Below are 21,885 nucleotides of genomic sequence, written 5' to 3'. Positions count from 1 at the left end.
GTGATTTGTATATGTTTTTTGATGATTCATATATCTTCTTTGAATAAATGTCTATTTTGTCCATTAAAATTTTTTTTGGTAAATATTCTTTCCATGTATATAAATATAATTGTCTTAAAACTGTATCATGCAACAATATTTAGATTTGATAATATATGCAGACAGCTCTTTATGCCATTAAATACTGTTCTCCCACATGGTTTTTTTTTTAAACAACTTTTTTGGACTATAGTTGCTTTACATTGTTAGTTTCTGCTGTATAGCAAAGTGAATCAGCTATATGTATACTTATATCCCCATATCCCCTCCCTCTTGTGTCTCCCTCCCACCCTCCCTATCCCACCCTTCTAGGTGGTCACAAAGCACCGAGCTGCCCTCCCTGTGCTATGTGGCTGCTTCCCACTAGCTCTCTATTTTACATTTGGTAGTGTAAAATACCAAATGTAAAAATAGAGAGTCAATGTCACTCTCTCACTTTGTCCCAGCTTGCCCTTCCCCCTCCCCGTGTGCTCAAGTCCATTCTCTACATCTGCCTCTTTATTCCTGTCCTGCCTCTAGGTTCTTCAGAGCCATTTTTATTTTTAGATTTCATATATATGTGTTAGCATATGGTATTTTTCTCTTTCTGACTTACTTCACTCTGTATGACAGATTCTAGATCCATCCACCTCACTACAAATAACTCAATTTCATTTCTTTTTATGGCTGAGTAATATTCCATTGTATGTATGTGCCACATCTTCTTTATCCATTCATCTGTCGATGGACACTTAGGTTGCTTCCTTTTTATCATATCACTTTGTACATGTCTCAATTACAGAATTTATCACACTTATTGTCACTGTTGATATATGACAATCTCTGTCCCCTATTCTACTAGTCTGTTCATCTCAGACTCATCTCTGTCCCCTACTAGTCTGTGAGTGGGACCACGGCTTAGTCTTCTTCATTCCCCCAGCACCAAACACAGAGGCCAGCACGTGCTGAGATGAGGATGCTGCATAAGGCCTCATGTCCCACTTAGGGCTGGAAGGAGCAGGGCAGAGGGGTGGCAGAGAGAGATTAAAGAAAAAAATGAAGGAGAGATTATGGAAATCATAGGGAGGTCAAAGTAAGGGGATAAATGAGACAAGAGGGGCAGCATTTGTATGAAGCACTGGGATGGGTAATATGAAGACCTTGCTCAAAACAGGTGGGGTCAATTTAAAAAACCAACATTTCTTCAGCACCTACTATGTGTGGGTAACACTATGTTAGACACTGTGGGGATATAAAGTTAAACAAAACACCTTTCCCTATGATTTGGTTGGGAAGATAAGACAAAGACTGGCAACATTCATGCATACAAATACAAAGTTTTAAGGTTCTTAAAGTTCAGTATCATTTTCAACTTCAAGACATTTAATATGAAGCCCCTCAGCAGTCAATAAGATATTGTTTTAAGAAATATTAGATATGGAAACTGACTTGCCTAGTTGAGATCTCAGCAAAGCTCAACAAGCCTAGACTTGAAACAATTTTCTTATAAAGTGGACTAAGACAGATTGACATGGAAATGTAAATTTTAATACCATTTAGGAGTAGTTCTCATTTCTGTGTCTCAAACTGTATATTATGAGCCTTTTTTTTTTTTTACCATCCCTGAGTTCTCTCTACTTTATTTTTTTTTTAATTTTTTTTACATCTTTATTGGAGTATAATTGCTTTACAATGGTGTGTTAGTTTCTGCTTTATAACAAAGTGAATCAGTTATACATATACATATGTTCCCATATCTCTTCCCTCTTGCGTCTCCCTCCCACCCTTCCTATCCCACCCCTCTAGGTGGTCACAAAGCACCGAGCTGATCTCCCTGTGCTATGCGGCTGCTTCCCACTAGCTATCTATTTTACATTTGGTAGTGTATATATGTCCCTGCCACTCTCTCACTTTGTCACAGCTTACCCTTCCCCCTCCCTGTATCCTCAAGTCCCTTCTCTAGTAGGTCTGTGTCTTTATTCCTGTCTTACCCCTAGGTTCTTCATGACATTTTTTCTTTTTCTTAGATTCCATATATGTGTTAGCATACAGGTATTTGTCTTTCTCTTTCTGACTTACTTCACTCTGTATGACAGACTCTAGGTCCATCCACCTCATTACAAATAACTCAATTTCGTTTCTTTTTATGGCTGAGTAATATTCCATTGTATATATGTGCCACATCTTCTTTATCCATTCATCCGATGATGGACACTTACGTTGCTTCCATCTCCTGGCTATTGTAAATAGAGCTGCAGTGAACATTTTGGTACATGACTCTTTTTGAATTACGATTTTCTCAGAATATATATCCAGTAGTGGGATTGCTGGGTCGTATGGTAGTTCTGTTTTTAGTTTTTTAAGGAACCTCCATACTGTTCTTCATAGTGGCTGTACCAGTTCACATTCCCACCAACAGTGCAAGAGTGTTCCCTTTTGTCCACATCCTCTCCAGCATTTATTGTTTCTAGATTTTTTGATGATGGCCATTCTGACCAGTGTGAGATGGTATCTCATTGTAGTTTTGATTTGCATTTCTCTAATGATTAATGATGTTGAGCATTCTTTCATGTGTTTGTTGGCAATCTGTATATCTTCTTTGGAGAAATGTTTATTTAGATCTTCGGCCCATTTTTGGATTGGGTTGTTTGTTTTTTTGTTATTGAGCTGCATAGGCTGCTTGTAAATTTTGGAGATTAATCCTTTGTCAGTTGCTTCATTTGCAAATGTGTTCTCCCATTCTTTTGGTCTTGTTTATGGTTTCCTTTGCTGCTCCCACATGATTTTTAATGGCCTTATAGACTTCCATGGGGGTGGTTATAATATAACTTCTTTCATTTATTTCCAATTGTTGTTTATTTAGGTTGTTTCTAATTTTCTTGATATTGATGAAAATTTTTGTAGATAAAGTTTTGCATGTTTGATTATTATTTTATCTTCTGTTGTTCTTAGTAAGAAGCTTGACCAGAAGGACAGAACAAAGCTATTACAAGATTTTTAAGATATTGTCCTGGCTATCTAAAAAGTAGTATAGTTTAAATAAAGAACTAATTGGAAAATAAATATTTTAAGGTTATATTCCATTTTTCAAAAGCAGGAAGTTTCAAAAATAGTACAAAGGAAAAAAATAGTTCATAGAGTCCTATGTACCCTTCACTCAGTTTTCCTTAAATGACATCTTATATACTGGTAGTATATTATCAAAACCAGGAAAGTTACATTGTTACATTAATATTAATTAGACTACAGTTCTCACCATTTAAAAAAATCTGTGTGTGTGTGTGTGTGTGTGTGTGTGTATGGGTAGTTTTTTGCAGTTTTATCCCATGTATAGATTTGTGTAACCAACTCCACAATCAAGATACCGAGCTCTTTCATCATCATAAAAGAATTTATTCATGCTGCTTATTTGTATTATCCTTCTTCCATGTCCCTTTCCTATCCTCTAGCACCCACTAATCTGTTCTTCATTTCTGTAGTTTTGTTATTTTGCGAATGTTATATAAATCAAATTATATAGTATGAAACTGTCAGGGAGAAAAAACTTTTCGTCTGCCTTCTTAGGTTCAGTGGCTGCGGGCCTGTAAATTAAACTAATGAAAGACAATTAACAGGAGAAGAAGCATACAGTTTTTATTAATGTTTTACGTACATGAGTATTCTCCGAAAAGAAGTGAAACTCAAAGAAGCGGTTACACTCAGTGACTAATATATCCTTTTTCAAAAGGAAAGAGGGTTTGGGCTTCAAACACAGACAAAAGCCATGACATTATATTTTAATACATTATATTATTTACTGCTTGTTAAGTGGTATATTTAAAGGTATTAGCTATATGATGTGCTCACCTTCATGCACATTTGAATGTGAATGTGCTAGAATCTGTAGAAATTTTTTGTTCTGAAAGAGTAAAAGATAAGCCAAATTAATCAGTAATCTCTCTGATAAAACCATTTTCTGCTGGTTTAGCATTTTTTCTAAATTTTAACTTTAGTGTTTAAAGTTTTATTTTACTTTTTTAAGAAATGTATAGAGTTTTAGGGATGTCTCAATTAACAAAGCACATTGTACTCTATTTAATTTTTACAGTGAAACATTTGATTTTGCCTGGAATGGCAGAACTGGGATTCGCCAGAGCAGACTATCCAGTAACACCTCCTTGCTTGATAAAGATGGGATATTCGCTAATTCAGCTAGCAGCAAACTCTTGGAGAGAGCCCATGGAATTCTCACGTTAGTATTGATCAATAATGTGGATTGCTTTTTATGACTGATTTAAAATTTCTGGCTAAAAACGAAGAGAGGTGATCATGAAGCATTATTTTCATGAGTAGAATTTTGAGTGAAACAAGACTCAAAAGTAGTCAGAATTTAGAGCTGTGACAGTCTCCTGTATTATAAAGCTGGTGTTTGTTTTCATCTCACCAGGAGAATCAGACTGAATATACTTATTATGGAGATGACTCTTTATTGCTCTTTAACAGACCCTACATCCAGAGAGAGCAAAAACTGATAGCTCTTTTTAGGATTCCTAGTCTTTAACTTCAGTTGTCCTTTAATTCTAGCAATCCTAACAAATTGGGCAGGAAAATCCCTTATGAAGTGGTGAATGGGGCCATATACAGTTTACCCCTCAACACTGCATGGGTTAGAGGTGCCAACCCTCTGTACAGTCAAAAATTTGTGTGTTTCCTGTAGTCAGCCCTCCATATCCACTGCTCCTCGGTATCTGTGATTCCACATCCACAGATTCAACCAACCTCAGATCAAGTACAGTAACTTGAAAGACAATTAACAAGAGAAGAAGCATACAGTTTTGAAAAAACTGTTGAAAAAAAATTCCACTTATAAGTGGAACTGCACAGTCAAAACCTGTGTTGTTCAAGGGGCACCTGTATGGTGATATATAACACTTAACCCAAGCCTGCCATTTCTCCTTACCTGATTTAGAACTGGTTTGAGGACATAGATATAACCATGCATGGTAGACAAGTAAAAAGTTCTTAGCTACCTATATCAACATATTTCAAACACTTCCAAAGCATATTTTTTGACCACTAGCTGAAAGTGTGACTGAATTGGATTCCTTAATCCCTAAATCATCGCTTAACAGTGTTAATAGGCTCAATTTGTATAAGTCTTGCTATACTCCAGAATTAGTAGGTGAAAGAGCTTAGATTCAAGCCAAGGTCTTCCTGACACCCCAGCCCATGTTCATAAGCATTGGGCTTTATTCCCTGTATGTAGTCATTAAAAATAAAAAAGATTTGATATAAGTGTGATACTGAATTATGAATAAGGGAAAAAAGGGCAAAGGAGAATTTTTAATTTCTAAAAATGGAAGATCATGAGTCTTAGTGAAAAGTACATTTTAAAAATTCATGAAATTAGGCATCTATTTAAGTTTAAAATGACAGAAACAATGCCTCTTTAGGTTTAAGAATGCAGAGCCCTATTAACATCCAAAAGAAAATGAAACTTCAGCTTTGAATGTACATTATGTTACTTATCATCGGGCTTAAATGTGTTTGTACCTGTATTACAAAGCAGGCATCTCTTTTCTTCTCTTATCCGTTCTTCCCAAAGGTGACTGCTTAGTTGAATTAGACAGTGTTTTCATTTAGGCGACCTATAACTTGGAAATGGGTATATAATCTGTTGTTTTAGTAGAGACCTTGAAATCATTCGTCTCTACCGTGTTTTTTTTTTTCCTAATGTATGATTTATCTCTATAGGAGAAACAAAAATTTCAAATCCAAGCCTGGCCTTCCAAAGGTGAGTATTACGAAAAAAATTTTTCTGTTAGTGCCCCATTTCATAATTATTTTTTTATTATTCATGCAAATGATCTTCATAAACAAAAAAAGAAATATCTTATTTGTACCCAAAATAGAGGTTAATTGTGTATATTCAGTTGAAACCATTTTAGAAATAATACTGGATGTTATGAAATGGCCAAGTTTAATGGTTCAGGTAAATATTTGTGATATGTCCCATTTTCTAGTGTTTGAAGAGCTTCTGAATATAAATGTAAATTTTTGTTGAGTAATTGCATCTTTGCATATGATCTTTTCATTTCTCCTTGAGTCAGGTTAAGATAAAATTCTGAATTTTATCTGATTTAAAAATAATTTCTAAGTAATGCTTACCTAACTCTCATCATCGTTAACATTAGTTAGCCAGGTTTTTCTGTAAAGGTCCAGTTAGGCTTGCAGGCTTATCTGTTCTGGTCTGTGTTATAATTACTTAGCTCTGCTATCATAGCACAAATGCAGCTGTAGACAATATGTAACTGAATGAGAGTGACTGTATTCCAATAAAACTTTATTTATGGACACTGAAATTTGAATTTCATTTAATTTTCACATGCCATCATATATTATTTAATTCTTTTTGCAACCATATAAATCTTATAAAAACAGTGGGCAGGATTTGACCCAGGGGTTGTAATTTGCCTACACTAATCTACATTCCAAAATATTTATTAAATTTACTAAAGAAAGAAAAATCTTACTGAGTTTTTCTTTCTCTAGTGCTCTCCCAAAGAAGGAGTCCTGTCGTTTGTAACTTTGTTAATGGGCATAATTTCAAAATTCTAAAAGAACTGAAAAAGAGCTATTTATTGTCATGATTCTCTAGTTCAAGAAAGAAGAAAATGAATCTGTCTTTAATTTTCCTTCTACTTAAGTCACCTTATATTTCCAAAGAAAATTTAATGTACTGCTGATGTGGTTTGTGGTAGTGACAAATATGTTTTAAGCCACAAAGAAAAGTTACCTAAGTGGTTTGTGATTATGGTCTTACATGAAACAATTTTATGTAGAGAGAAAGAGAGGAGACTACATTTATTGTCAAATATTCATTATCATTCATTTGTCTTTCTTTTTTCCTTCACTGTCTCTCTAGCCTTTTTGTATTTTGAATGCCACCTCTGGACCTAGTGTTTGTGCTGTTCTTTACCCTCTCCTCAAATGGATAAATTATTTCTTTTTAATTGTAGTATAGTTGATTTACAATGTTGTGTTAATTTCTGCTGTACAGCAAAGTGACTCAGTTATACATATATATACATTCTTTTATAACTTCTTAAACTTTACATGATAGACAACAAGAATATGTTGGATACATCTGAAGTGAACGATTCCATTCAATCATCAGTCATGGGAATCCCATCTATTTCTCCATCTTTTAAATTTAAATATGGCTAATCTTTTGTTTATTTTAGTGTGTCTTGTGTATTCAAGTACATATATTTAATATTAGAGAGGCAACATAGTCTGTGAGAATATAGACCTTGGAGTCAAACTGACCTACATTCAAATGATGGATCTGTTACCTGCTCTTTGATTTTTTTAAAAATTAATTATTTTTTGGCTGCGTTGGGTCTTTGCTGCTGTGTGTGGGCTTTCTCTAGTTGCAGCAAGTGGGGGCTACTCTTAGCTGCGGTGGTGCGTGGGCTTCTCATTGAGGTGGCTCCTCTTGTTGCAGAGCATGGGCTCTAGGCGCGCAGGCCTCAGTAGTCGTGGTACGCGGGCTTAAGTAGTTATGGCGCATGGGCTTAGTTGCTCTGCGGCATGTGGGATCTTCCTGGACCAGAGCACGAACCCGTGTCCCCTGCATTGGCAGGGGGATTCTTAACCACTGTGCCACCAGGGAAGTCCCTGCTCTTTGATTTTTGGAGTTGGTTCTCGAACTTGTCTTAACCTCTGTCTCTTCATTTGTAATGTGGAGGATAATATATGTTAGGATGAGAGATATATATTTGGTATGTGCATGATTAGTATTCAATAAATAATAAGCATTTTCTTCATATTTGCTGCCAGAATGTTAGAGCTGAAGCTGTGGCTCATCTGTGTACATACATGTAGGCATGATGTGTGCTTTGTTTAGTAACCTCACTCTTCATCTTACTTTCCTACCCTTCTTTAAATATGCCTTATTTTTTCTAATTATGCTTAATGAGTGTTTGTGTTTTGCTTGTTTCTTTCAGTCCATTTCAAACCAAGGCAAAACAAGTATATATTAATAAAATTAAAGTGGCGGGCTTCCCTGGTGGCGCAGTGGTTGAGAGTCCGCCTGCCGATGCAGGGGACACGGGTTCGTGCCCTGGTCCGGGAAGATCCCACATGCCGCAGAGCGGCTGGGCCCATGAGCCATGGCCGCTGAGCCTGTGCGTCCGGAGCCCGTGCTCCTCAACGGGAGAGGCCACAACAGTGAGAGGCCCGCGTACCGCAAAAAAAAAAAAAATTAAAGTGACAGATCCTATATCCTCATTGACTATGGTCATTTGCTGATTAAGATATTTTGGTTGCGTTAAGTTAGATTTATGTGATGTGGAAGGAAGCAACAGAAGTGTAGATAACCTGAACTTCTTTTCCCTTTTGCTCTTTTGTGAAATCTGCAGCCACTTTCTTACCTTGAGTATGAATCATTATTGTACGCATCCCTACAACTTTTATCGCTACTGGAAATAAGATTCAGTCACCTGTATTAAGGGCACCTCATTTTATTGATATAGGTAGGATTTAGAATGCTTTATTTTTATTACAGTTCTGAATAAACACAGGCAAATATTCAACACATATAATCCAACAGCCCTTGGCCTTCTGTTAATATAATTCTGTTTTGATAGTTCTTTCCATTTCTCTCCTAGAGAGTACTTTCCCTCTCATACCTTGAAACCATCACTTCTATTAAATATACCTTTCTAATATGATCTACCTTTGAATTTTCAATCTTTTACTGACAGTTCCCTTGTTGTACATTTCTACTTTGACACCCTGCTCATCTCTCAGACTTGATCCCCAAAGCTATTTTGGTTTGTCACTCCCCTACTGAATTTTCGTAGTCACTCAGGCTCAAACGTTGAAGGTAAGTTTATTGTGCATTTTAGTTGTCTTTAACAACATGAGCAATATCTTCTTAATCTTTGTGGCTACAGCACCTTGCACAGCAAGCAGTAAATAATTGTTTAAAAAAGAATGAACTGACTAATCTTAATAAGCTAAACAATGAAGATGGAATTAAGAAAGGAATAAAGTAGATAATGAACAGAAGACCTAAGAAAGGAATTAACTCCGTATCTGTTTTCTGCTAGATCTTGGGCCCACAGTTCAGTTCTTGGTTTTTGTCACATCATACTGGACTATTGAAGCTCTCCCTTGACTGGATTTATCTCTCTCTTGCCTCCTTAGCCTCCTGTCTTCCACATTGTTCTGCTCCGCCTTGTCTCTCCTTTCTTCCTTGCCCTGTTTTATCTTCTTCATAAATCTTAATAACCCTCAGATTATCATTTATTTTTTAATTTCCTTATAGTCTGTTTCCCTGTACTTGAATGCAATGTATTCCTGGCACTTAGAACAGAATCTGTAGTAATCACTGAATATTTGTTGATAGATCTAATCATGGTGAGTTTTGTGGACAAGAGACTGGTCTCCAGTTGCTGAGGAAACATTGTTCAAAAATCATTACTTGCTAACCATTCGTTCATTTATCCAAACTAATATTTATTGAGTTTGCAGTACCAGACACTGTTTTAGGCATTGGAGGTGCTGAGATAAACAGTCCAGTCAGAGAATCCTTGCTCTCTCATAGTGATTCTTTTAGAGAAAGAGAAAAAAATACATAACTAAACAAAAGATGATTTAGATGATATTATGTGCAAAGAGGAAAATAAAATGACATATTATTGATTTAGATGGGGGCTGCCTTTGGGGTATTTAAGAAAATAGCTTCATGAGAAAGTTTGGGTATTTAAGCTATAAGTTGAATGCTAAGAAAAATCAAGCAATGTAAAGGTCTAGCTATAGAGTATTCCAAGCAAATGAAAAGGTTAGAAAGACCTTGAGATAAGAATGAATGTGGATTTTTTTTGTTTTTACCTTTCTAATTAAATTCCTTGATGGGAAGGACTTTTTAATAGTTAAAAAAAAAATAGTTACTTGTATTTTTCACAGTTCATCTGACCCTTTTTCACATAGTGACATTTAGTAATTAATTTTACCATTGCTTTAGATATGGTTTATAAAATGCAACCATTTCCGAGGTCTTTTTATCAGAAGTATCTTAAATGTTGGGGGGGGCAATAATTTTAGGCTTCGGTGATAATTTCATTTTACTTATGGGTAAACCACACAACTCTTCTAATTGAGTCCTGACCAGTATATGAAATTATTTTTTTCTTAATATACAATGAATCTTTTTGTAAGAATTCAAAAATACTAATAAAAATTAAGTATAAACTCTCAAAATTCAATATACACATGTACTATATATATTTACATATATATTATTGTTTTGTGTGGGGTTTTTTGGTCAAGAGTATTTGCAGATATTTTTCCACGTCAGTAAATATAGGTTACAGTATTTTTAGGAGCTGTATAGTATTCAGTTGTGTGAATGAAGCATACTTTATGAAAAAAATTCTGTATAGTTCCTTATTGCTTTTGTTTAGAATTTTTCACTATTTTTTTGAAGTACATTGTCAGAAATAACATTCAGAGCTCTCCTTAGATAAATATGTAGACGTGAAATCGTTTATCAGAAAGATTATAATGATTTGCATTCCTAAGAACAGTGCATAAATATGCCTATTTCATGTATACTGGGTTTTATCAGCCTTTACTATGTTTGCCAATCTGATGTGCAGAAAATCTCCTTAAAAGAAAATGTGTATTTCTTTGATTAAAAGTGAGATTGATTGTCATTATGTTACTTGTCATTTATATTTTGAGAATTGCCTGTTGAAGTCTTCTGCTCATTTATTATCACTGGATGTATTTTTTAAAGGATTTTTTTTACAGTTCTTATATACGGATAATAAGTCTTTGTCATTATTGAAAATATTTTTTCTTAGGTGGAATTGTTGAAATGTATATTGTACTTAATGCCACTTGGAAGTTTTTATTTTTTAATATTTATCTTGTCAAAATTAATATTTCTTAGTCTTTTAATTTGTCATACTTGTAACTCAATTCTGTGCTTCTCATACAATAAAACTTTTACTACTTTTAAAATAACATATGCAGTTGCACAACTGTATAGATACATTTTTTCCATTGACAAACTCACAGCCATAAATTAGTAGGATTTTAAAAATTGATTAATGATTAGCTAAAAAAAGCTCCAAAATACTTTATTAGTGTCCTGTTTTGTATTCTTTAGTTGCTTTATGTGTAACTTATATCTTATTTTTAAGATTAATAATTAGGACCTCAGGATGCGGGTTGATAGGGACTACATTTTCTTTTTTTCTGTGTACGTGTTCCTGGCTTACCTACAATATAGCCCAGGGATTGAATTTAATTTATTATCTGTGTGAGTCGGGATTCAGTTGCAGATAACTAACAACCATAGATATTGTTAAGTAGAAAGGGACTTTATTCAAAGAGGTGCTGACAGAAGTCATCAGAAGTATTAAAACAACGGAGCAGAACTGACCTCAGCTGTACTCAGAAAGCTAGGAAATGAGGAAGCCACTATCACTGGTGCTGCTTCCAGGCTCATACCACCTGTGGTGTATGTAATCCAGGAATCAAGAAGCTGCTACAACTGTTGGCTTCAGGGCTAAGGTGCTTTTACTAGAGTTGCAGTGACAACACAAATGCCCTGCACTCTGCCTCACAACACTTTAAAAAGTAGTGCCTGGGCACTGGGACCACCGAAAACTTAAGTACTTCTGTGTACATGTTTGCCAGCAGAAATAAGCTAGTAGCCAAAGCCTCTGCCTTAGTTAGACCTTCCCAGTTTCACGTGTGGGAATTGATGAACTTAAATCACATCCAGAACCTGAGATGTAAGAGAGTTTGGGAAATGTAGTTTCTTTTTAGCTGGTAAGCTTCTGTAAGAAAGCAGAAGGAGGGTAAAAATGGACATTGAATATTAATTGCTCATATTCACCACAGTCATTATACGCATGAATAATGAAAACTGGCTTACAATTTTGTTTTTCCTATTCTTAGATTAATTTATATGAAGAATTTGATTTTTTTCCCCTGCTTTTCAGCACTTGCTAGAAGTAAAGTCTTTAAAGCACCTGACAAGACTGACCCTACAGGATCGCATTACCAAGTCTCTTCTTCATTTGCACAAGAAGAAGAAACCTCCCAGCATCAGTGCCCAGTTTCAGGTTGTTTCCTGTTTTACCTTTTTTTCCTTTTATTTTTAACAAAGAGGAATTTGTTTTGTTCAGATTGACATTGTAAGGTCAAAGTGATCTGCAAGATACCTGAATGGGATATGATTCATGTGACTAAAAAGCTATACTATAATGGCCATTTTGGATGGAAGTACCAAAGATGGGGAAAAAATGTCAAGTGCTTTTGTTTTTCATCCTTGTATCTCTGGATAGTGCATATCCCAAAGAGTAATTTATTATTTTCAGTGTGAGGAGAAAAGCATCAGAAAATTGACTGCCCAGATATGGTCACTGTTAACATAATGATGTATATTTCTCCCTATATATTTAAACCTCATGCTACTGCCATCAACATTTAACTCAATGGAATTGTAAGTTTTTTCTTGATTGTTTATTTTAGTTTTGTGTATATAGGAATCCAGTTCCTTTCATTGTAACTGGGCATTTAGGAATAAATATGATCATAATCAATTAACCAAATAACCTCCAGAATAACTTTACAAAATTCTCTTCGAATTCTTCTCATTCTTCTCAAATCATCTCTAACATTCTATTCATTTGCTAGATATTTATGAAAAAGAGCTGAAAATTTTAAAGGAAACAGTGCTTTACATAATTTTACTCTACCTCATGCTTTTATCACAGAAGTGTCGTTCACTGTTAACTAAAAATTTCTTTATCTGCCGATAGCTATACTTCTATGTTATCACGTTTTTCAATGCTCCTGTTTAATCCAGGATACCTGAATGTAAATTATCTACTAACATATCACTGGATATGATCTTGTTTGATTTATAAGCACAGTTCTTCAAACTGTAGGCTAGAAATGTCATTTTATTTTAGACAATTTTCACGGTAGGCCTAGACAAAAATTTGATTCTATAAAAGCTACTTGGTCAAAGTGCTCTTTAAAAAAAAAACAGCAACAAAAAAAAAACAAGATCGAAGAGCCAAACAACTTATAACTTATTAGGTGCTAATAAAGTTAAAGGAAAGACAATTGAATATATAATGGAAGCTCTGCCATGAATTAAAAAAAAATCCTTCTTAAACCACAATCCTATGGGTTAATGGTATTTGATTATTTAAAAAAAGAGAGAGATGTTGCTTGACCAGACAGGTCTGTCTATACCTCGGTGGTGTCTTCACATCCCAGAGTTTGGGTTTTCACTTCATGGATTTAGAAATGCAAAGATGAATTTACAGGGAACAAAAATATCATGCTGACTGATAAACTATAAACACTGCTGTAAAACAGTATCAAAGTTTATTAATATACAATGAGAAATAAGAGTCATAGGCAGACTTGTTATAATTTTTAGTTCATGATCACATTTCCTCCTGATTAGCAGATCAAGGTGGGAAGCCAAATTCTGATCAAAAGGTAACGTGGTGAGCTTGGTATCTGAAAAGGAAGCATTAATCTCATAATTATGAAGGGTAGAACCATTAAGCTGTTGTGTCCTTTATTTTGTTACCTTGGATCTTTTACAGGTGCCTGTATACCAAACTCAGACTTTAATCTGAAGAGTACACATTATAGCTACTACAAGAAAACTTAGTTATAATTACAATCCTATCATGTCCCTTAAAATCCCCCAAATTCAGGAATTATGGATATTTTCAAATTAAATTCATGTATTGTGTTTAACATTTGCAAAAAGAGTCATCTTTAATGTTTCTAATACATTGTTAAGTATTATAAAAGTAATGAGTACTATATTCTCCAGATCCTTTACTAAAAATTTATATACATACATTATTTTTCCTCCAATTCTGTGAGATAAATACTGTCATTCTTATTGTACAGGTGAGGAAATTAGAAGTGATGGAGATAGATGGCACCCAGCTGTCTTTGACTTCATACACTTCTTGTGAATGAATATTTACTTTCATCAAAATGAAATCATAGAACTCATGAAGGATTAACTGATACAGGAATTGCCCTTCTGCTATAAACAACTAGAAAACTGGACAAAAGATAAGAATAGAATATTTTTAGATATTAGACAGTAAGCACTGCAGGATTATGATCCCTGAGAAGAGGGAAATTGAGGCAAGTCCCAGGTTACTGCATAAAGGCAATTTGCTATAGCCCAGGGAGAGGGAATCCAAACAAATGCCAAGGTTTTGCTCTGGACCTGCCCTCACAAAGCTTAATAAAAGCAAGTCTTGAAAGAATCAGAGTGATCCTTTATAACTTAACAGCCCCAGGGGAAAATGTCTGTTGCTCTTTAAAGAAATATAACAAAATCCAACAATGTAAAATCACACTAGCATCCAATCTGAAATTATTAGGCATGCAAAGAATCAGGGAAAAAACAACCCATAGCAAGGGAGAAAAAAATCAATCGTTAGAAACAGATCTAGGGACTTCCCTCCTGGTGCAGTGGTGAAGACTCCATGCTCCCAATGCAGGGGGCCGGGGTTCTATCCCTGGTCAGGGAACTAGATCCACATGCATGCTGCAACTAAAAGTTTGCATGCTACAACTAAGGAGCCTGTGAGCCGCAACTAAGGAGCCTGCCTGCTGCAACTAAGACCCAGTGCAACCAAATAAATAAATAAATATTGAAAAATGAAAAAGAAACAGATCTAAAAATGACAGAGATTATGGAAATAGCATTTAGATGAGGATCTCAAAATAGCTATTATAAATCATATAAATATGTCCGAAGAAAAACATGAATAATGATGAGAAGAAAATAGAAGATATGAAAAAGACTCAAATGGAACTTTCAAAGATTAAAAATGTAATATTTGAAAATAAAAATAAGCTAGATGGGATTAACACCTATTTGCCGAAGTAGTGAATTAGAAGTTACATTTACTTTAAAATAAAGTGCAGAGAGAAATAACAAAGATGGAAAAAATGAAAAAAAGCATTAGTAACTTGTGGGAAAATACTAGATCATTGAACATAGGTGTAATTGGCATCTAAGAAGGAAAGTCAAGAGAGGGGGATACAGAAAAAAATTTGAAGAAATAATGACCAAAATATTTCCTTATTTTTATGAATAATATAAGCTCAAAGATCAAAGAATCTCACCAAATCCCAAGCAGAACAAACCTAAAAACACCAATACACATCACATCAAATTGCTAAAACCAGTTAAAAAGAGAAAATTTTAAATACAGCCAGAGAAAAAAAGACAACATTTATGTGCCATGAAATGAAGATAAGAATAACAGTAGGTTTCTCATCATAAGCTATGAAAGGCAGAATTCAAGAGTAGTATTTTTAAAAAACTGAAAGGGGGAAAAAAACCCGTCACTCTAAAATTCTGTGCACGTGAGTATTGAAGGTTATATAGAGACTTTTTCAGACAAACAGAAGTTGAGAGAATGCATTGCCAGGAAATCTACATTATAGGAATGTTAAGTTTGGGATAAAAATGATGAGAAAACCATAGATTTTGGATCTATACAAAACACTAAGATTGCCAGAATGATAGAAGTGTAACTATAATAAATACTTTTTCTCTTCTTTTAATTTTTTAGAAAGATAATTGACTATAGAAGAAAAAAATAATAATATATTGTGAGGTAGAAATAAAATGTATGACAAAAGTAGCACAAAAGGGAGGGGCTAAATGTAAGTTTATACTGTTGTGAAGTTTATACTGTTGTAAAGTTACAGCATTACCTGTATACTGTACACTATACAGGTAATGGTGTAGCATTATTTGAAGGCAGACTGTGATACGTTAAAGATGTAAAGTCTTGAGAAATCCTTAAAAAAATAAAAGCTTATCATAGGTAATGAGCTAATAGCAGAACTAAAATGGAATCATAAAATACAGGTGATCCTTGATTGAACTGCAGGGGTCCACTTACACATGGAATATTTTTCAATAGTTACACTACAGTTTTACACGATCAGTGGTTGGTTGAATCTGAGGATTCGAACTCCAGGTAGGGTGGAACCAAGTATACTGGGGGCCAACTTTAAAGTTACATGTGGGTTTTCAACAGCACAGAGGGTCAGTACCCCTAACCCCTGTGTTGTTCAAGCGTAAACTGTATACTCAGTTTTAAAAAGACAGGATAAAAGAAAGAGCAGATTAAACAAATAGAAACAAATAACAAGGTGGTAGACCATATGTATATTTTTCTTATTTCAGTGGTTAGGTAAATAGCCACCCTCACCCTACTCTGGATTATTCTCTTTTGAGACTTTGTCTACTGCCAGCAAATGTTAGTATCCTTTTAGCCACCAGACTGTCAAATTAAGTAGCTAAAGTCTTAAGTTATGAGCGAGATGATACAACTTGATCATAAGGCAAAAACTATGCATTGTTTTTGCATAGAGCTGTATATGAAAGGAGGCCACTTCATAGGTACCATGTGTCTGCTCAATTAATGCTTTGAAAGGAGTTTTGTGGCTTTCTCTTAGGATAATAGGTCATGCACATGCTGTTGCTGTTATATCTGCTGAAACATGTGGATAAAACTACTGCCCCTCTCTTGGCCTGACAAGACACGCATGCCTAGCTGCTCAGAGACCCACAGATTGCTGGGAAATATATCCACCACTACATCATTAGTCAGTGTAGTCCTTTGCTTGTAGTGGTGGAAATTCTAAGTGTTTCTCTTCCTTGGCTAAGGGTTTTTCTAACTTTGGGTTTTTTGGCAGAAATCTGAGTTCTCTGTGTAAAAGCCCATCGGTTTGAAGAAAATAATCTACTTCTAGTTCTACCTCTGGAACTAAGAATTAAGTCATTACACAAACTCAACCAAGCTGATTTTTATTCTCGAAATATGTATCTATGTATTCTGTTTTCTACAGTAGATACATATTGGTTTTATAGTGAGAGGAAAAGATGTCTAAAGAGGATTATTTTTTTCAAAGGTGGTTTATTTATAGCAGCAGAAAGTGAACCAGTGGTTGCCTGGGACACTGGGCGGGGGCAGTTTTTCACTGCAGATAGGCAGGAGGGGACCTTTTGAGGGGATGCGTGGAAGATTTCTAAATCTGGATTGTAATGATGGTTGCACAATTGTATAAATTTACTAAAAAAATCATTGATCTATGCACTACAATGGATACATTTTTATAGTATGTAAATTGTAATACAATAAAACTGTTAAACACAAACTCACTACTAAGAGAATGAAAGGGCAAGCTACAGGGTATATGCATATACTTGTAATAAAACTGAAAAAAGACCTTATATGTGGAAAATACGAAAAATCACAAATCAGTTCTTGAAAAGACAACCTAATAGAAATGGGCAAAAGTCTTGAACAAGCAAAACTGTCTTATATCAAAAGATGTTATCCAAAAGGCCAATAAGCCTATCAAATACATCCTCAATATTATTTATTATTCATCAGGGAAATGAAAATTAAAACTGCCTGTAAGGCAATAACACTACACACTTTCCAGTGTGGCTGAAATAAAAAAGATTGATTATGCAAAGTATTGGCAAGGATGTAGAGCAACCAGAATTTTTATACACTGCTATTGAAATATAAATTGATGCAGGCATTTTGGAAAACAGTTGAAAGACATGTAGAAGATTGTTCATAGCAACTTTATTCCTAACAGCCCAAACTTGAGCAACCAGATATCCATCCTAAACAGATAATTTAACTGTGGTATAGTCATATAATGAATCACTACTATATAGTGCTGAAAATGTACAAGATACAATTGTATGCAACAAATACAAGATAGTACATAGTGTATCTTTCTCTTTATATAAAGTTTAATAGCAGGTAAACTGACTTACCATCTTGGAAGTAAGGATAATGGTTACCCTTGGTTGAGGTGTGGAGGGTGGAGGCAGGTAGCCTATGTACAGTGATCTTGCTAAGTTCAGTGGGATGGAGCACAGAGGGACTTCTAAGGTTCTAATATTTTATTCATTGATTTGGGCTCTGGTTTCAAGAGTGTATTCCCTTTGTGAAAATTCATCATACTGCATATTTATGATTCAAGCATTTTATATTTTGTGTATTATATTACAGTAACACACACGAAAAGAACACCTAAAAGTAAGAAAATGTGTATGTTGATGTAATATATATGACAGCAATAACAGGAGTCTGTATGATTGTAAGGCTTCTCAATTTTACTTGAAATCATAAAATATTGACTCTAAGTATACTGTGCGATTAGGTTAGTATATTGTTATCCGTTGAGCAGACACACACACACAAAACAATACAAAGAGATGTAGCTGAAAAGCCAATAGATAAATAGAATACTAATAAACAAAATATGTTATCTGACTGTAATTAAACCAGAAATCAATAAAATAAAGATAACAATCCCCAAATATTTGGCAAATTAAAAAGACATCTAAATAAAACATGAGTCAAAGAGGAAGGACAATTTAAAAAATATTTTAAATGGAATGAAAATAAAATATCACAGTTTGTGCAGTGCAGCTAAATCAGTACTCCAAGGTTAATTTATAACATTAAATGCTCTTATTAGAAAAGGAGAAAGGCCTTAAGTCAGTAATCTAAGCTTCTACCCTAAGAAACTAGAAAAAGAAAAACATTAAACCCAAAGCAAGCAGGAGTGAAATGTTAAAGTAGAAATCATCAGTGAGATCGAAAAGAGAAAAATAATAGAGAAAAACCAATGAAATAAAAAAACTGGTTCGTTGAAAATATCAGAAAATTTATAAACCTCCAGTCAGACTAATCTGGAAAAAAGAGGCAAAGCACAAATTATCAGCATCAGGAATGAAAGAGGGAACATCACTACATACTCAAACATTAAAATTGAAGCAGGGGATTACTACCTTCCTTGATACCCTACTGGATGTTTTCCCAAAGTTACTCTGAGACTGCATGAGTTTGAATAAAGTTGTTTCATGAAATGTGAAGAAAGGTAAAAAATTTATTATAGACTTAGATTACTATAAAATATATCTGCAGTATTTACTATTGCCAGTCTGTCAGCTGGTTAAACTGGTTAAATGGTTAAACTGCCATCCTCGTCCTTAACTGGCCTCAGTTTAATCAGTATGGCAGTGTACACAATGTGCTTTTCAGAAACAAACCTATTTCTATGTATACCACTTTTTTTTTGCATATTTTACCAACATTGTTGTTTATATTTATAAACCATTCGTTGCCAGTTTGGAATGAGAGTAAGTGCTAATTATATTGCTTTGTATTGCAGGCCTCATTAAGCAAGCTGATGGAAACACTTGGTCAAGCAGAACCATATTTTGTAAAATGCATTCGCTCTAATGCCGAAAAGGTAAAAATGTCTGTAAATAAGAGCTTCTAGCTCAGCTTACTTCAAACCAAGCTTTAAATTCTAAGAATAAGTGGCGGGGAAGAGCTATCTATAATCTTTGTAAGGAAAACAGTGTTCTATATTTTCTATGAATATCCTTATTTCCTCACTTAGCTGCCTGAAAAGTATTTATATGGACTCAATTTAGCATCTCCTAGAATTTAGCATCTCCTACAGAAGCAAAAATCTCTTGAAATTCCATCATATAAAAGAATTTTATGCAACTTTTGTTACCCGTACCAAGGTTAATCTCTCTTGTTTAGATATAAGGTATCAGTTATTCTTACAGAACTTGCGTGGCATTTTTCATGTTTAGAGATTCTTGTCTCTTCAAAATAGGGAAGATACTCAACATTCTTGATTTCTTCTTGTTTTATATGACAGTTCCTCTTATTAGAGCTTTGTAAAACATACCTGTTAAGTGTGAACAGTTGTCATCTTTATGTCCATCATAGGAAAAAATAGTTCTAGCCCAAACTGCTAAAATGTCATAGGAATTAGTTTCAGCTTTCTTAATTCTTAATAAGCAGTCTCTAGCTCTGCTAGTTATAAGCTTTGTGATCTTAGATGAGTTACTTAATCTTTCTATGCCTTAAATATTTTCATCTGTGCAACAATATACTGGAATTGTAGGACCAACCTCATAGTGTTTTGTGAATACATATGAGTCAATACCTATAAAGTACTTAGAATGTTCCTGGCCCATACTAAGCACTTAGTAAATGTTAGCCATTCTTTTATAGAGACAAAAGAGGAAACCATTTTATTTACAGTTAAATAGAAGTTTGAGTCCCTGTTATTCTTGCTATGCAAAGCGTTCAATTAATGAAGTATTTAAGGGCACAGAATAAGTACTAAATAAATATTAACTGCTATTATTATTTAACGTAAGTTGCCCACTTGACTTTTTTTTTTTTTTTGACAGCTGGTATGCCCCATCTTTCTGCAGGAAAATATTTAGGATTGCCTTAGTGGATCATTGAAAATAGTATTTAGAGAATAGGGAGAAATATCAGAAGCTCCAAATACAGCCTCTTTTGAATGTCTAAAAATATGCCTATGAGATACCTAGGAGTGACAAAGTGTCATGACTGGTGATGATTGAATGCCTCCCTTTAGCCTCTTCCCTATTGATGCTTATACAGTGAGAGATCAATTCTCAGGGATTATAGGAATTTTTTGTTTTTCAATGTGTCATACCAGTATCATCAGCAAAAACTAGGGAAGTAAACTTCTTTTAACCTTGTACTAGTCATACAAGAAGAAATATGTCAGCTCTCAAGTTAACCAAGGCAACTGGAAGAGTGTGGGGTAAGTCGTTTCTGAGTGAGATTGTAGATAAAATCTTACTTAATAAAAATATAGACAGTCTTGACTATGTATAAGTAGGTTAATCTTGTTACAAATTTTATAGTGACTAGACTGTGTGGCCTGTGGGCAACTACATTCCTTTTGAGCTTTGAAGGCCCTCTTCTTCTGCAAGTAGAGAAGCCTGGAAGCTTGTGTCTCTTTTTTCCTTTTGGTCAGGCAGTTAGAACTTTTCTGAAGCTACCAGCTGGGGAGGTAAGATTGTCCCATTACCTCTGCTGTATCTTAACCAGACAGCCTCCAGTCAATTCCTAGATATTCAAAACTTAACTACACTTGTAAGACAAACATTAATTTGGAGATCTATTCTCCTGGGTTAATCTTTTCTCCATTTGCTTTGTTTTAGTTGCCGTTAAGGTTCAGTGATGCCTTGGTACTTAGACAGCTTCGGTATACTGGGATGCTGGAGACAGTTCGAATTCGCCAATCAGGATACAGCTGCAAATATTCTTTCCAGGTTATGCTTTTATAGTGATATTTAAATATATTTGTACATCAAGTAAAGTATTCCTATGCCTTGCTTATTTTTTATTTGGGTCTCACTTGTTGTTTATTTCTCCTGATTCTTCCTTTACATTCTGTCTTTTGTATACAGAATTGAAGAGGGATAGAGAATGACAACAATCTCATTAAGCTTGTGTTGTAATAGAATCCACTACTTGGTTATTCTCATTGGATCTGAATGTTTGTTAATATAAGTTTACTCATAACATGGCAGTTCTTCACACTGATTACGCCAGTAATTGAAATACTTCAATCAGAACTATCTAGTTCAAAAGAAAAGATCCCATTTAATTTTTCCTAAAGTCTTCTCAGCAGGATTTTCTTACATAGGAGGCTGCCAGCAAGGCTCACAACTGTTCTCATCAGCTACTGCTGCTATGGATATAGAAATTATTTTGAAGCTTTTCAGCAGCTGAGCAGGTCTTTACTGTTGAGTGAAAGCTTTATTCTCAGTTGTACCCTGAAATAGCTGTCACCTTTGCTTATTTTTCTGCTAAAAAATTCAGATTTTTGTTAAATAACCTTTTCTTTGGTCTTTAGTACAGCTTTCTCAAAGGGAGAATTAGCTTCTGCCCTTCTTTTCTTCTTTCATTCCCCTTT

General features: G+C 34.6%; 1 protein-coding gene across 1 annotated transcript in view; it reads left to right on the top strand.

The window, feature by feature from the left end:
• The window catches only part of MYO9A (myosin IXA), a 266,091-nt gene that overhangs the window by 153,911 nt on the left and 90,295 nt on the right, over positions 1 to 21,885 (top strand). The window contains exons 17-21 of the mRNA XM_060153325.1: positions 4,106 to 4,249; positions 5,752 to 5,791; positions 12,021 to 12,143; positions 19,294 to 19,374; positions 21,128 to 21,238. Of these exons, the coding sequence (XP_060009308.1) occupies positions 4,106 to 4,249; positions 5,752 to 5,791; positions 12,021 to 12,143; positions 19,294 to 19,374; positions 21,128 to 21,238 (499 nt within the window). The remainder of the gene's footprint in view (positions 1 to 4,105; positions 4,250 to 5,751; positions 5,792 to 12,020; positions 12,144 to 19,293; positions 19,375 to 21,127; positions 21,239 to 21,885) is intronic.

Source organism: Lagenorhynchus albirostris, chromosome 1, assembly GCF_949774975.1.
Source record: "Lagenorhynchus albirostris chromosome 1, mLagAlb1.1, whole genome shotgun sequence".
Taxonomy (NCBI): domain Eukaryota; kingdom Metazoa; phylum Chordata; class Mammalia; order Artiodactyla; family Delphinidae; genus Lagenorhynchus; species Lagenorhynchus albirostris.
This window is presented reverse-complemented; position numbering and strand designations above follow the sequence as displayed.